The sequence below is a fragment of the Bos taurus genome, chromosome 2, assembly GCF_002263795.3.
Source record: "Bos taurus isolate L1 Dominette 01449 registration number 42190680 breed Hereford chromosome 2, ARS-UCD2.0, whole genome shotgun sequence".
Classification (NCBI taxonomy): Eukaryota; Metazoa; Chordata; class Mammalia; order Artiodactyla; family Bovidae; genus Bos; species Bos taurus.
This window is the reverse complement of record NC_037329.1, coordinates 62,058,205-62,075,023: the sequence shown is the minus strand read 5'-3', so window position 1 is coordinate 62,075,023 and position 16,819 is coordinate 62,058,205. Positions and strand designations below refer to the sequence as shown.

General features: G+C 40.4%; 1 protein-coding gene across 3 annotated transcripts in view; it reads right to left on the bottom strand.

The window, feature by feature from the left end:
• Positions 1–16,819, bottom strand: part of ZRANB3 (zinc finger RANBP2-type containing 3) — a 303,685-nt gene that overhangs the window by 29,312 nt on the left and 257,554 nt on the right. For all 3 annotated transcript variants that reach the window (XM_002685411.7, XM_005202542.5, XM_059878566.1), the window contains one exon: positions 328–733. In XM_002685411.7, coding sequence (XP_002685457.2) covers positions 328–733 — 406 coding nt within the window. The remainder of the gene's footprint in view (positions 1–327; positions 734–16,819) is intronic.

The window sequence follows — 16,819 nt, the reverse complement described above, 5'->3', positions numbered from 1 at the left end:
AGGCATATTTGCTGCCATAGCAACAGAGCTTCTATTCCTGCCCACTGAATACACGTCCTGCTGGCATTAATCAGAAATGTCCATTTGTGCCAAATTAATGCCATGTCACAGACGCCAGGGGATATATATTCTTGACAGAACTGGGAGCTTTTCACATTCCACAAGGGGATAAATTCACAGTCTTCACTGTGGAAGCTCTTCCTCCAGCTTAAACACTGAAGTTGGAACCCAGTCATGGATCTCTGATGACAGCAGTTGTCTCTCAACACACAGGTTATCTGAAGACACCACTGCTACCCGCCTCAAGGTCGCCCTCCATGTACTCACCAGCGCCGCCCCGTGGATTCTCACACATTTCACAGTAAGGTAACACTGAGTTATTGATGTAGGTGCAGAAAGCACACTGCCAGCCCTCACCACAAAAGGCTGGGGTAGTGGCCTGGGCCTTGGCCTTGCAGATCCCGAACGTGAGCAGAGCTTCGGCCTGCCCAGGCCGGCATGGCTGCTCCTCAGGGGGCCTGCAAGGGTCATCGATGGCGACCGATTTCAGTTTTTTAGCTTCAGGTTCAAGATCACTTTCATCACCTCTGGTGGCTGTTTTTACAGGGTCTGCTGGCACTATAGTATTTTTCTCCTGGGATACCCTTGATTCATCACAGGAGGTCTCCAACTGTCTTTTCTTAGCGTTTGGTAAAAAGAATGATCGAATATCACGCTGTTTTTCTTTTTCAAACTAGGAAAAAACAAAGTTATTAAATTAAGAGGCTATTGAGTGTGTTCTTCCTAAATGAAATAGCTTAACAAACTTGTCATTAACCATATTCCTCTATCTTTTGAATACCCTATTGGAAATGAATTCAACCCTGCGATGACTCTTCATATATACATACATGTAGAATACCACTATTGTCTCCATATACTTTGTGTCTAACTTTTTTTTTAGCACTTACAACGTGTGAAGCATTTTATGTATATCAACTCATTTAATCTTCATGCTAGCTCTGTGAGGCAGGTAGTATTACTCTTCCCAAATTTCAAATGACAACACTAAAGCATTAGAGAAGTTAGGTCACTTGGCTATTGCTATTGCTAAGTCACTTCAGTCGTGTCTGACTCTGTGTGACCCCATAGACGGCAGCCCACCAGGCTTCCCCATCCCTGGGATTCTCCAGGCAAGAACACTGGAGTGGGTTGCCATTTCCTTCTCCAATGCATGAAAGTGAAAGTGAAGTTGCTCAGTCATGTCCGACCCTCAGCGACCCCATGGACTGCAGCCTTCCAGGCTCCTCCAACCATGGGATTTTCCAGGCAAGAGTACTGGAGTGGGGTGCCATTGCCTTCTCCGCACTTGGCTATAGAAGTCATATAATAAAAATGTACTTTGGCCTCTAGATGTATGTCAGGGAAAGGAAGCAATTGTGTGTTTAAATATTTCAGGTCAATAAAGACTTGAAAAATGTTTTCATGCCCAAACTATAAACACAATGTTCATAAACAATATATTTTTCATATTAAAATAGTTTCCTGACTAAGGAATATTTTCAAATAGCAGTAAAGATATGAATTAGAACAGTTTCTTTAATAGAGATAGTTTAATAATTATCTTGTTCCTAAGAAACAGATTTCTCTTTTCTAAAAGCAGCAACTTCATGATCTCATGTTTTCCATCTTCTTTTCAACATGTAAATTTCAACCTCCTAATTAAGAGAAAGGATAACAGCCATTTCCACAGCTGATTAGCCAGCAGTTAAGGTAAATTAAAGGAGTTAATTTTAGAGAAGTCCTGCTAAGGCCTGAACTGGGTACATGGTGGACACACGCTGTGGCAGACTGCACAAAAATGGCCAATTCTTATCCCGTTTAACACACTTGTCTCTCAATGTCACACTGACACACCTACATTTAGAGGTGGGGTCTGTGTTCCTTTCCCTAGAACCTGGGTGGACCTTTGTAACGGTGTCAGTCAGCAGAATGCCATGAAAGCATCGCTGTGTGACTTCTGAGGCTCAGTCATTGAGGCTGATAGGGCTTCTGGCACTCTCCCCTTCTCCTTATCTTTCGGGAGGGACACTAGCCTTTGGAACACAGCCACCGTGTTGTGGGGAAGCCCAGGCCACACTGGAGAAACCACGTACGGGCATTCAACTCTTCAGCCGCACATGGGCCCCCCAGTGACGGTCAGCATCAGCTGTCAGACATGTGAGTGAAGAAGCTTTCAGATTCCAGCTCCCAGTCTTGGGATCGATCAGCAAAGGCCCCACTTCTCAGGCAGCAGACATGTCATCTCCATTGTACGCAGGCTGGATTCTTTATCCACAGAAACCATGAGAAAAAATACACAGCTATTGTGGTTTCAAGGCACTAAGTTTTGGGGTAAATTGTTATGCCACAATAGATTACAGATACTATAGTGACATGCAAATGTTGCAAAGAGAAAGTTTACATAATAAATCTTATCTGTATTCTTTAGTAGTGCTGAATAAGAAAGATTTAGCAAATTAATCAAGACAGAAGGAATAGTGGTTACTGGGAGCTGTGAGAAAGGGAAAAATGGAGTTATTGCTAAATGGTTATGGAGTCTCTGTATGGGGTTTGAAAATAGTGGTGTCAGTTGTACAACACCATTAATATAATACACGTCACTGAATTATACACTTAAAATAGTTACGATGGCAAACTTTATAATAATGTACATAATCACAAGTATTTTAATTTCTAAAAAAGGAAAAAAGGTAGGAAGAGAAGAAAGAATACTTATGTTGTTCCTATATTGGAATAATTAAAACATATATTTTAGGAAAAAAGTCCTCCTCAGTAACATACAACTTTGATTTTGTATGACTACTATTTATATACTCATATACTATTGCAATGGCACCCCCCTCCAGTACTCTTGCCTGGAAAATCCCATGGACGGAGGAGCCTGGTGGGCTGCAGTCCATGGGGTCGTGAAGAGTCAGACACGACTGAGTGACTTCACTTTCACTTTTCACTTTCATGCATTGGAGAAGGAAATGGCAACCCACTCCAGTGTTCTTGCCTGGAGAACCCCAGGGACGGCGGAGCCTGGTGGGCTGCCGTCTATGGGGTCGCACAGAGTCGGACACGACTGAAGCGACTTAGCAGCAGCATACTATTACAAAGTTATCTAGTAAGTTGTGGAAGTTACAGAATTTAGACAAAAATATAAAGAATGAAATCAACCATGAGACAAGATTTATAAAACCACGCACAAGAGAAATTCTAAGAAAAGGGTGGAGGAAAGCAAGGAGATTATCAGACTCATGGAGTTTGGTGTTAAAAAGGTAACAAAGAAACAAATATAGTTATACATTTAAAGAGAATGTTCTATTTCATACAACAGCACTGCAGAGAACTCCTTGAACTTTGAAAATATTGGCAAATATTCAGCAAATGTGAACAAATTCTACCAGCTATTTCTAGTTAAACAACAATGATTTTACAAGAGAGGTTAACTTTCTGAGTCCTTGTACATGTCTCAAAATGACCTGATTTTGCCCTAACTCTTAGTAGTTTTGCTGGGCAAACAATTCTCAAAAATCTTTAAAGAAATTGCTTGATTTCTTCCAACATCTGATGATACTGACAATGTTCCTTTGTAGTTGCAAACTCTTTCTTCATTTTATAGAGGCTTTTGGAACCTTCTTTTCATCCCTGGTATTCTAAAATTTCACAATGATCTAAGTCTATATACTCTATCTGTGTCATCTGTATCTATATGATTTCTGCTCAGCACCTAGGATACCCTATTAATTTTGTATAGTATTGATCATCTCTAGTTCTTGGACATTTCTATTCTTTTTTGATAGTTTCTCCCTCTTCATTTTCTCACTTCTGCTTTTCTGGAATTCCTGTTAGCAGAATGTTGGACCTGGACATTTACGTCATCTTTTACTTTCATATTTTCCTTCTTTGTGTCTTTTTACCCTCTAAACGGGTTTAGCTATTTTATCTTTCAATGCTTCCATAAAATTAGTTTGGCAGTCATATTTTTAACATGTAAAATTTCCTTCTTGTTCCTTTTTCATAGTATTTTGATTTTATTTGTATGTGCAGTATCATCTCAAATCTGAAGATACAAATTAGTTTTTTAAAGTTATCTCCAGGATCAATTTTTGTACTAGTTTATTTTGTTCAGCTTTTCCACACCACAGATTTCCTTCTCAAATGTCCGATGACCTCACACAGAAGAACGATGGAATAGGAGGGCTGCCTGGGAAATCAGGACACATGGGCTACTGACTGAACGGGAGGGGTGCGGAAGATGGAAGGGACTAGAGTGCTCCTCAGACTCCTAAGTTTCTGACTTCTGACACTGTATGGATGACATTTTGAATTATCATAACAGAGAATATAGGAAGATAAATGGGCTTATTATTGTCTCATTATCTTAGAATAGAAGGCAAAAAGAGAAGAGATAAGGAAATAGAAGTTTACTTTTAGATATGTATGAGGACTGGTGGGTGCCAGGGTGGTGAATTCCAGGAAGCAGGTCCACAGTTGAAGGGAAAGAAACATCTGGATGCCTGTGTGGGAACCAGTGACAAGCAGAGGTGGTTCCAGTCAGAGGCCTGGATGTCACGAACAGAGGGAGGAGGAGGTAAGAAGTCATGGATGGAAAGCAGAGGGATGTTGAGAGTGGAATGAGGAGGAAGAGATATCAGGGAAGGAAACAGTAGGAACAGTAAGAGGGTGGAAAAGCCAGGGGATCAGTAGCTCCTGTGTTTTGGTTTCTACTCATGATCCCAAGCACCCAGAAAAACCCATGTCCTTCAGATATTTTTAATCAGATCTGGGAGATTTTCTTATATTTTTTTCCCTCTGTTTTTTATTTCTGGAATTTCTATTAGGGAAAATCTTCTGAACTGATCATTTGATTTTCTTTGCTTTTTCTCACATTTTTTTCCTACCTCTGTTGTTCTACTTTCTGTATGATTTCCTCATTATCTTCCTTTTAGTCCTTGTCAGATTATTATTTTCTGATGTTATAGGTTCACTTTCTAAGAGCTTTTCCTTGTTCTTTGATTATTCCCTTTCCTTATTCCTGTTTTGTGGGTACAATACTTTTACTTCTTGTGAACATGAATAGAAGGTTTTTTGTTTTCTTCAGTTTAGTTCAGTTCAGTCACTCAGTCCCAACCCCTGGAGGGTGAGCTGTTAATCTGAATTTTTTTCAGCCTGAGAACTTGGGACACAGTTCAGGGCTTGTGCTTCCCAGAGGTGTGCTTCCCTTGGACCGTGTCTCCACCGGAAGCGAGCCCTGTAACCTTCTCTGCTGCTCACTTTGGGGTGAGAAGTAGGAAGTCCCATTATGGCCTTGGGTTTTGGCTGGTTTCTTTCATACACCTTTTTACCAAATTTTCCTGGGGTGCTTTCAGGCACTTACAGGTCTATTAATAAAGCCAGTTCCTTTTTATTCACAAGGCTATTAGCAAATGGAAGTCCCCTTTGTCAGGGACTCCCAGCTGGAGTCTGGGGTACTGAACTCCACCCTGAACTCCTAACAGTGATAGTGGTAACCGAGAAAGAAAAACTGCAGACATTTCACAGGTAATATCATCACAGTGAGGCCTGGGAGGAACTCGGCAGCAGGTGCAGGAGAAGCAGAAGGAATTGAAACGGGCATGTAAAGGAGATTCCATAACTAGAGGCATGCAAGTAGGTAAGGGCAGGACAAACGGAAGCCACAGGAAGTGATCCAGTTTAGTCTAAAACTGAAGAGTCCATAGCAGAGGTGTCTGTGTGTGTGCTCAGTCGCATCTGACTTTTTATGACTCCACAGACTATAGCCCACCAGGCTCCTCTGTTGAAGCCTGGCTTGGAGAATTTTGAGCATTACTTTGCTAGCATGTGAGATGAGTTCAATTGTGCAGTAGTTTGAGCATTCTTTGGCATTGCCTTTCTTTGGGATTGGAATGAAAACTGACCTTTTCCAATCCTGTGGCCACTGCTGAGTTTTCCAGATTTGCTGGCACATTGAGTTTTCTTCAGCTCATTACAATGTTTCTGCTTCTTTTCTATCCTTTTTTTGTTTTACATACTAGTCCTCACATATTTTGGTTTCTGCTTTGCCCATGAGAGGATTTCTTCCAAACCTGGTGACCTTCACTGTCTTTTCACAGTTTTTTTTTAAACTTTTTATTTCATATTGGAGTATAGCTGATCAACAATGTTGTGATAGGTTCACGTTGAAAGCAAAAGGATTCAGAAATACATATACATGTATCCATTCTCCCTCAAATCCCCTCTCATGCAAGCTGCCACTTAACACTGAACAGAGTTCCCTGTGCTATACAGTAGGTCCTTGCTGGTTACCCATTTTAAATATAGCAGTGTGTCAGTTTGGGATTGACATGTTCCCAACGGAGTTGGTTTTTTTTTTAAATAAATTAATTAATTTATTTTAGTTCAGTTCAGTTTAGTCGTGTCCAATTCTTTGCAACCCCATGAACTGCAGCACGTCAGGCCTCCCTGTCCATCACCAACTCCCAGAGTTCACCCAAACCCATGCCCATTGAGTCAGTGATGCCATCCAACTATCTCATCCTCTGTCATCCCCTTCTCCTCCTGCCTTCAATTTTTCCAAACATCAGGGTCTTTTCCAATAAATCAGCTCTTTGCATCAGGTAGCCAAAATATTGGAGTTTCAGCTTCAACATCAGTCCTTCCAATGAACACCTGGGACTGATCTCCTTTAGGATGGACTGGTTGAATCTGCTTGCTGTCCAAGGGACTCTCAAGAGTCTTCTCCAACACCACAGTTTCAAAAGCATCAATTCTTTGGTGCTCAGCTTTCTTTATACTCCAACTCTCACATCCATACATGACTAATGGAAAAACCATAGCCTTGACTAGACAGACATTTGTTGACAAAGTAATGTCTCTGCTTTTTAATATGCTGTCTAGGTTGGTCATAACTTTCCTTCCAAGGAGTAAGTGTCTTTTAATTTCATGGCTGCAATCACCATCTGCAGTGATTCTGCAGCCCCCAAAAATAAAGTCAGCCAGTGTTTCCCCATCTGTTTGCCATGAAGTGATAGGAGGCTAATTACTTTACAATATTGAAGTGGTTTTGCCATACATTGACATGAATCAGCCATGGGTGTACATGTGCTTCCCATCCTGAACCCCCCTCCCACCTTCCTCCCCATCCCATCCCTCAGGGTCATCCCAGTGCACCAGCCCTGAGCACCCTGTCTCATGCATCGAGCCTGGACTGACAATCTGCTTCACATATGATAATATACATGTTTCAATGCTATTCTCGCAAATCATCCCACCCTCGCCTTTTCCCACTGAGTCCAAAAGACTGTTCTATACATCTGTGTCTCTTTTGCTGTCTCGCATATCGGGTCATCGTTACCATCTTTCTAAATTGCATATATATGCATTAGTACACTGTATTGGTGTTTTTCTTTCTGACTTACTTCACTCTGTATAATAGGCTCCTGTTTCATCCACCTCATTAGAATTGATTCAAATGCATTCTTTTTAATGGCTGAGTAATATTCCATTGTGTATATGTACCACAGCTTTCTTATCCATTCGTCTGCTGATGGACATCTAGGTTGCTTCCATGTCCTGACTTGTCTATTCACATTTAAAAATAAGACATTAAAATGCCAATGGAAGCTCCAAGTGGGGGACCTCACTAAAGGTCATTGGTGACTGCTAGTCTGGGGATTCCTTTCAGGCTCCACAGCCTTTTCTTGGTCCAGTCAGTTTATCCAGAAAGGAGTCCTCCAATCTCCTGCCTGGAGGATACAGCACTAGCTAACCAGTGACCTGGAAGTTGATCAGAAGTGAAGTGATCAGGAAAAGGGTGCTAAGGATTTCACCATTGATTAAGGAGTCTTCCAGTTAATGTGTTTGTTTTCAATTTACTGTCTTACCCCACTCCCTCAACTGGTTCTTCTCTTACATCTTAAAAGAGGAACAAATAAAATAGCCAAATAAATGAATAAAATGTCAAAAACAAAGACTACAAAAGATAAAATATACAAAGCAGGGCACTGTCACCTCCACTGAATAATGTTTAATAACACCAGCATCTTTTGTCTCCTTCTACATTTCAAAGAATTTGATTCCAGTTGTCTAAAACATTTTAAGCTCCCCACCAAAAGATAAAACAAAAGATTATTTCAGATTTGTTTATAAAAGAACAATACAAAACAAAAACGTAAGAAATCTTTCATTAAAAAGTATTCTCAGAGGCGGTTGTAAGATGATGGAGGAATAGGATGGGGAGACCACTTTCTCCCCCACAAATTCATCAAAAGAACATTTAAACGCTGAGTAAATTCCACAAAAACAACTTCTGAATGCCGGCAGAGGACATCAGGGACCCAGAAAAGCAGCCCATTGTCTTCAAAAGGAGGTAGGAAAAAATATAAAAGACAAAAAAAGAGACAAAAGAGGTAGGGACAGAGCTCCGTCCTGGGAAGGGAGTCTTAAAAAGAGAGAAGTTTCCAAACACCAGGAAACACTCTCACTGCCGATTCTGTGGCGAGCCTTGGAAGCACAGAGGGCAACATAACAGGGAGGAAAAATAAATAACTAAAACCCACAGATTATGTGCCCAACGGTAACTCCCCCAGTGGAGAAGCAGCGCAGACACCTGCACCTGCCACTAGCAAGTGGAGGCTGGACAGGGAGGTGTGGGCTGCATTGCTTAGAATAAGGACCAGGCCTGAATGCCCGAGGGCAATCTGAGCGAACTAACTTGGGCTAGCAAACCAGACTGCAGGATAGCTACCACGCGCAAAGCCCTAACCTAAGACATCACCAGGCCTGCGCACAGAACTAAGGACTGAACAGAACTAGCCAGCTGCAGACCATCCCCCTCTGGTGACAGGCAGCCAGAGCCAGAAAGGGGCAATCAGAGCCCCAGAGAGACATTATCTACCAACCTGCAAGCAGGCTTCTTTGCTAACTAAGACTTCTTGTGGTTCTGGACATCTGCCTGCGAAGGTGCGCCGGTTGTACACCCAGAAAACCGAGTGGCAGGGACTGGGGAGGTGATAAGTCACAGCGACCATGCTCGCCAAACACCTCATCACCTGAGCTGCTCGGACCTGAGAAGGGCACAAAACACAGGCCCAACCGAGTCTGCATCTCTGAGGACTACCCAAGTGCCTGGACCTGAGCAGCTTAGACCTGGGAGGTGCATGCAGCCCAGGGCTGGCCTCAGACGGTTCCCGGCGGAGCAACCTAGAGCCTGAGCAGTGTGGGCAGGGAGGGCACAAGCGCCATGACGGGGGCAGGCCCAGTGTGACTGAGATACTGTGAGCACACGCCAGTGTTATTTGTTTGCAGTGTCCCTCCCTCCCCACAGTGCGACTGAACAAGTGAGCCTAAAAAAAAAAAAAAAAAGTGTCCACCACCACCCCCCTTGTGTCAAGGCGGGAATCAGACACTGAAGAGATCAGCAAATAGAAGAAGCTAAAACAGAGGAAACCGCCTTGGAAGTGACAGGTGCAATAGATTAAAACCCTGTAGTTAGTACCGACTGCATAGGAAGGGGCCTATAGATCTTGAGAAATATAAGCTGGACCAAGGAACTATCCAAAAAAGAACTGACCCCACCTTGCCCACAACACCACCAAAGAAAGTCCTAGATATATTTTTACGATCATTAAAAAAAAATTTTTTTTAATTTATTTATTTATTTATTTTCAATTTTAATTTAAAAAAATTATACATGTGTTCCCCATCCTGAACCCTCCTCCCTCCTCCCTCCCCATACCATCCCTCTGGGTCGTCCCAGTGCACCAGCCCCAAGCATCCAGCATCGTGCATTGAACCTGGACTGGTACTTATAAAAAAATTTTAAGTCCTCTATTACTCTTTTAATTTTCATTTTTATAACCTACTATTACTTTGCAAAAAAAAAGACCCTGTTTTTTAAAGCAAACTTCATATATATATATTTATAATTTTTGTGACTTTTTTCTTTAATATTGTATTTTTGAAAATCCAACCTCTACTCTAGATTTTTAATCTTTGCTTTTTGTTATTTGTTATCAATTTTGTACCTTTAAGAACCCAATATTCAGTACCCATTTTTACTTGGGAGTGAGATTACTGGCTTGACTGCTCTCTCCCCCTTTGGACTCTCCTTTTTCTCCACCAGGTGGCCTCTGTCTCCTCCTTCCCCCTTCTCTTCTCTACCCAACTCTGTGAATCTCTGTGTGCTCCAGATGGTGGAGAACACTTAAGGAACTGATTACTGGCTGGATCTGTCTCTCTTCTTTTGATTCCCCCCTTTTATCCTCCTGGCCACCTCTGTCTCCTTCCTCCCTCTTCTCTTCTCTGTATAACTCCGTGAACATCTCTGAGCGGTCCAGACTGTGGAGTGCACATAAGGAAGTGATAACTGGCTAGCTTGCTCTCTCCTCTTTTGATTCCACCTCATCTCATTCAGGTCACCTCTAACTCCCTCCTCCCTCTTCTCCATGTAACTCTGTGAATCTCTCTGGGTGTCCCTCACTGTGGAGAAGCTTTTCATCTTTAACCTAGATGTTTTATCAACAGTGCTGTATAGAAGGAGAAGTCTTGAGACTACTGTAAAAATAAGACTGAAAACCAGAAGCAGGAGGCTTAAATCCAAATCCTGAGAATACCAGAGAACTGACTCCAGGGAACATTAATCAACAGGAGCTCATCAAACGCCTCCATATTTACATTGAAACCAAGCACCACCCAAGGGCCAACAAGTTCCAGAGCAAGACATACCACACAAATTCTCCAGCAACACAGGAACACAGCCCTGAGCTTCAATATACAGGCTGCCCAAAGTTACTCCAAACCCACTGACATCTCATAACACATTACTGGACACTTCATTGCACTCCAGAGAGAAGAAATCCAGCTCCACCCACCAGAACACAGACACAAGCTTCCCTAACCAAGAAACCTTGACAAGCCACCAGTACAACCCCACCCACAGCGAGGAAACTCCACAATAAAGAGAACTCCACAAACTGCCAGAATACAGAAAGGCCACCCCAAACTCAGCAATATAAACAAGATGAAGAGACAGAGGAATACCCAGCAGGTAAAGGAACGGGATTAATGCCCACCAAACCAAACAAAAGAGGAAGAGATAGGGAATCTACCTGATAAAGAATTCCAAATAATGATAGTGATAATGATCCAAAACCTTGAAATCAAAATGGAATCACAGATAAATAGCCTGGAGACAAGGATTGAGAAGATGCAAGAGAGGTTTAACAAAGACCTAGAAGAAATAAAAAAGAGTCAATATATAATGTCAATATATAAAGTCAATATATAATATATAACGCATAATGCAATAAATGAGATCAAAAACACTCTGGAGGGAACAAATAGTAGAATAATGGAGGCAGAAGATAGGATTAGTGAAATAGAAGATAGAATGCTAGAAATAAATAAATCAGAGAAAAAAAGAAAAACAAATTAAAAGAAATGAGGACAATCTCAGAGACCTCCAGGACAGTGTTAAACGCCCCAACATTCGAATCATAGGAGTCCCAAAAAAGATGACAAAAAGAAAGACCATGAGAAAATACTTGAGAAGATAATAGTTGAAAACTTCCCTAAAATGGGGAAGGAAATAATCACCCAAGTCCAAGAAACCCAGAGAGTCCCAAACAGGATAAACCCAAGGTGAAACACCCCAAGACACATATTAATTAAATTAATAAAGATCAAACACAAAGAACAAATATTAAAAGCAGCAAGGGAAAAACAAATAACACACAAGGGGATTCTCATAAGGATAACAGCTGATCTTTCAATAGAAACTCTTCAAGCCAGGAGGGAATGGCAAGACATACTTAAAGTGATGAAAGAAAATAACCTACAGCCCAGATTACTGTACCCAGAAAGGATCTCATTCAAATATGAAGGAGAAATCAAAAGCTTTACAGACAAGCAAAAGCTGAGACAATTCAGCACCACCAAACCAGCTCTCCAACAAATGCTAAAGGATATTCTCTAGACAGGAAACACGAAAAGGGTGTATAAACTCAAACCCAAAACAATAAAGTAAATGGCAACGGGATCATACTTATCAATAATTACCTTAAATGTAAATGGGTTGAATGCCCCAACCAAAGACAAAGACTGGCACAATGGATACAAAAATAAGACCTCTATATATGTTGTCTACAAGAGACCCAGCTCAAAACAGGGGACACATACAGACTGAAAGTGAAGGGCTGGAAAAAGATATTCCATGCAAATAGAGGCCAAAAGAAAGCAGGAGTAGCAATACTCATATCAGATAAAATAGACTTTAAAACAAAGGCTGTGAAAAGAGACAAAGAAGGACACTACATAATGATCAAAGGATCAATCCAAGAAGATATAACATAAATATATATGCACCCAACATAGGAGCACCGCAATATGTAAGACAAATGCTAACAAGTATGAAAGGGGAAATTAACAATAACACAATAATAGTGGGAGACTTTAATACCCCACTCACACCTATGGATAGATCAACTAAACAGAAAATTAACAAGGAAACACAAACTTTAAATGATACAATAGACCAGTTAGACCTAATTGATATCTATAGGACATTTCACCCCAAAACAATGAATTTCACCTTTTTCTCAAGTGCACACGGAAACTTCTCCAGGATAGATCATATCCTGGGCCATAAATCTAGCCTTGGTAAATTCAAAAAAATTGAAATCATTCCAAGCATCTTTTCTGACCACAATGCAGTAAGATTAGATCTCAATTACAGGAGAAAAACTATTAAAAATTTCAACATATGGAGGCTGAACAACACACTGCTGAATAACCAACAAATCACAGAAGAAATCAAAAAAGAAATCAAAATTTGCATTGAAACGAATGAAAATGAAAACACAACAACCCAAAACGTGTGGGACACTGTAAAAGCAGGGCCAAGGGGAAAGTTCATAGCAATACAGGCATACCTCAAGAAACAAGAAAAAAGTCAAATAAATGACCTAACTCTGCACCTAAAGCAACTAGAAAAGGAAGAAATGAAGAACCCCAGGGTTAGTAGAAGGAAAGAAATCTTAAAAATTAGGGCAGAAATAAATGCAAAAGAAACAAAAGAGACCATAGCAAAAATCAACAAAGCCAACAGCTGGTTCTTTGAAAGGATAAATAAAATTGACAAACCATTAGCCAGACTCATCAAGAAACAAAGGGAGAAAAATCAAATCAATAAAATTAGAAATGAAAATGGAGCGATCACAACAGACAACACAGAATACAAAGGATCATAAGAGACTACTATCAACAATTATATGCCAAGAAAATGGACAACGTGGAAGAAATGGACAAATTCTTAGAAAAGTACAACTTTCCAAAACTGAACCAGGAAGAAATAGAAAATCTTTACAGACCCATCACAAGCATGGAAATTGAAACTGTAATCAGAAATCTTCCAGCAAACAAAAGCCCCGGTCCAGACGGCTTCACAGCTGAATTCTACCAAAAATTTAGAGAAGAGCTAACACCTATCCTACTCAAACTCTTCCAGAAAATTGCAGAGGAAGGTAAACTTCCAAACTCATTCTATGAGGCCACCATCACCCTAATACCAAAACCTGACAAAGATCCCACAAAAAAAGAAAACTACAGGCCCAATATCACTGATGAACATAGATGCAAAAATCCTTAACAAAATTCTAGCAATCAGAATCCAACAACACATTAAAAACATCATACACCATGACCAAGTGGGCTTTACCCCAAGGATGCAAGGATTCTTCAATATCTGCAAATCAATCAATGTAATACATCACATTAACAAATTGAAAAATAAAAGCCATATGATTATCTCAATAGATGCAGAGAAAGCCTTTGACAAAATTTAACATCCATTTATGATAAAAACTCTCCAGAAAGCAGGAATAGGAGGAACATACCTCAACATAATAAAAGCTACATATGATAAACCCACAGCAAACATTGTCCTCAATGGTGACAAATTGAAAGCATTTCCCCTAAAATCAGGAACAAGACAAGGGTGCCCACTTTCACCACTACTATTCAACATAGTTTTGGAAGTTTTGGCCACAGCAATCAGAGCAGAAAAAGAAATAAAAGGAATCCAAACTGGAAAAGAAGAAGTAGATGACATGATCTTCTACATAGAAAACACTAAAGACTCCACCAGAAAATTACTAGAGCTAATCAATGAATATAGTAAAGTTGCAGGATATAAAATCAACACACAGAAATCCCCTGCATTCCTATACACTAATAATGAGAAAATAAAAAGAGAAATTAAGGAAACAATTCCATTCACCATTGTGATGAAAAGAATAAAATACTTAGCAATATATCTACCTAAAGAAACTAAAGACCTATATATAGAAAACTATAAAACACTGGTGAAAGAAATCAAAGAGGACACTAATAGATGGAGAAATATACCATGTTCATGGATTGGAAGAATCAATATACTGAAAATGAGTATACTACCCAAAGCAATCTATAGATTTAATGCAATTCCTATCAAGCTACCAACAGTATTTTTCACAGAGCTAGAACAAATAATTTCACAATTTGTATGGAAATACAAAAAACCTCGAATAACCAAAGCAATCTTGAGAAAGAAGAATGGAACTGGAGGAATCAACCTGCCTGACTTCAGGCTCTACTATAAAGCCACAGTCATCAAGACAGTATGGTACTGGCACAAAGACAGAAATATAGATCAATGGAACAAAATAGAAAGCCCAGAGATAAATCCACGCACATATGGACACCTTATCTTTGACAAAAGAGGCAAGAATATACAATGGAGGAAAGAATCTCTTTAACAAGTGGTGCTGGGAAAACTGGTCAACCACTTGTAAAAGAATGAAACTAGAACACTTTCTAACACCATACACAAAAATAAACTCAAAATGGATTAAAGATCTCAACGTAAGACCAGAAACTATAAAACTTCTAGAGGAGAACATAGGCGAAACACTCTCCGACATAAATCACAACAGGATCCTCTATGACCCACCTCCCAGAGTAATGGAAATAAAAGCAAAAATAAACAAATGGGACCTAATTAAACTTAAAAGCTTCTGCACAACAAAGGAAACTATAAGCAAGGTGAAAAGGCAGCCTTCAGAATGGGAGAAAATAATAGCAAATGAAGCAACTGACAAAGAATTAATCTCAAAAATATACAAGCAACTCCTGCAGCTCAATTCCAGAAAAATAAATGACCCAATCAAAAAATGGGCCAAAGAACTAAATAGACATTTCTCCAAAGAAGACATACAGATGGCTAACAAACACATGAAAAGATGCTCAACATCACTCATTATCAGAGAAATGCAAATCAAAACCACTATGAGGTACCATTTCACGCCAGTCAGAATGGCTGTGATCCAAAAGTCTACAAGCAATAAATGCTGGAGAGGGTGTGGAGAAAAGGGAACTCTCTTACACTGTTGGTGGGAATGCAAACTAGTACAGCCACTATGGAGAACAGTGTGGAGATTCCTTAAAAAACTGGAAATAGAACTGCCTTATGATCCAGCAATCCCACTGCTGGGCATACACACTGAGGAAACCAGAAGGGAAAGAGACACGTGTACCCCAATGTTCATCGCAGCACTGTTTATAATAGCTAGGACATGGAAGCAACCTAGATGCCCATCAGCAGATGAATGGATAAGAAAGCAGTGGTACAGATACACAATGCAGTATTACTCAGCCATTAAAAAGAATACATTTGAATCAGTTCTAATGAGGTGGATGAAACTGGAACCTATTATACAGAGTGAAGTAAGCCAGAAAGAAAAACACCAATACAGTATACTAACACATATATATGGAATTTAGAAAGATGGTAACAATAACCCTGTGTACGAGACAGCAAAAGAGACACTGATGTATAGATCAGTCTTATGGACTCTGTGGGAGAGGGAGAGGGTGGGATGATTTGGGAGAATGGCATTGAAACATGTATAATATCACATATGAAAGGAGTTGCCAGTCCAGGTTCGATGCACGATACAGGATGCTTGGGGCTGGCGCACTGGGACGACCCAGAGGGAGGGTATGGGGAGGGAGGAGGGAGGAGGGTTCAGGACAGGGAACACAGGTATACCTGTGGCGGATTCATTTCGATATTTGGCAAAACTAATACAATATTGTAAAGTTTAAAAAAACAAAACAAAACACAATGAGGTACCATTTCACGCCAGTCAGAATGGCTGTAATCCAGAAGAATTTGTAGAATCCAAAAATTCTACCAGCAATAAATGCTGGAGAGGGTGTGAAGAAAAGGGAACCCTCTTACACTGTTGGTGGCAATGCAAACTAGTACAGCCACTATGGATAACAGTGTGGAGATTCCTTAAAAAACTGGAAATAGAACTGCCATATGACCCAGAAATCCCACTGCTGGTCTTACACACAGAGGAAACCAGAATTGAAAGAGACACATGTACCCCAATGTTCATCACAGCACTGTTTATAATAGCCAGGACATGGAAGCAACCTAGATGTCCATCAGCAGACGAATGGATAAGAAAGCTATGGTACATATACACAATGGAGTATTACTCAGCCATTAAAAAGAATACATTTGAATCAGTTCTAATGAATTGATGAAACTGGAGCCTATTATATAGAGTGAAGTAAGCCAGAAAGAAAAACACCAATACAGTATGCTAACACATACATATGGAATTTAGAAAGATGGTAACAATAACCCTGTATGCGAGACAGCAAAAGAGACGCAGATGTATAGAACAGTCTTTTGGACTCTGTGGGAGAGGGAGAGGGTGGGATGATTTGGGAGAATGGCATT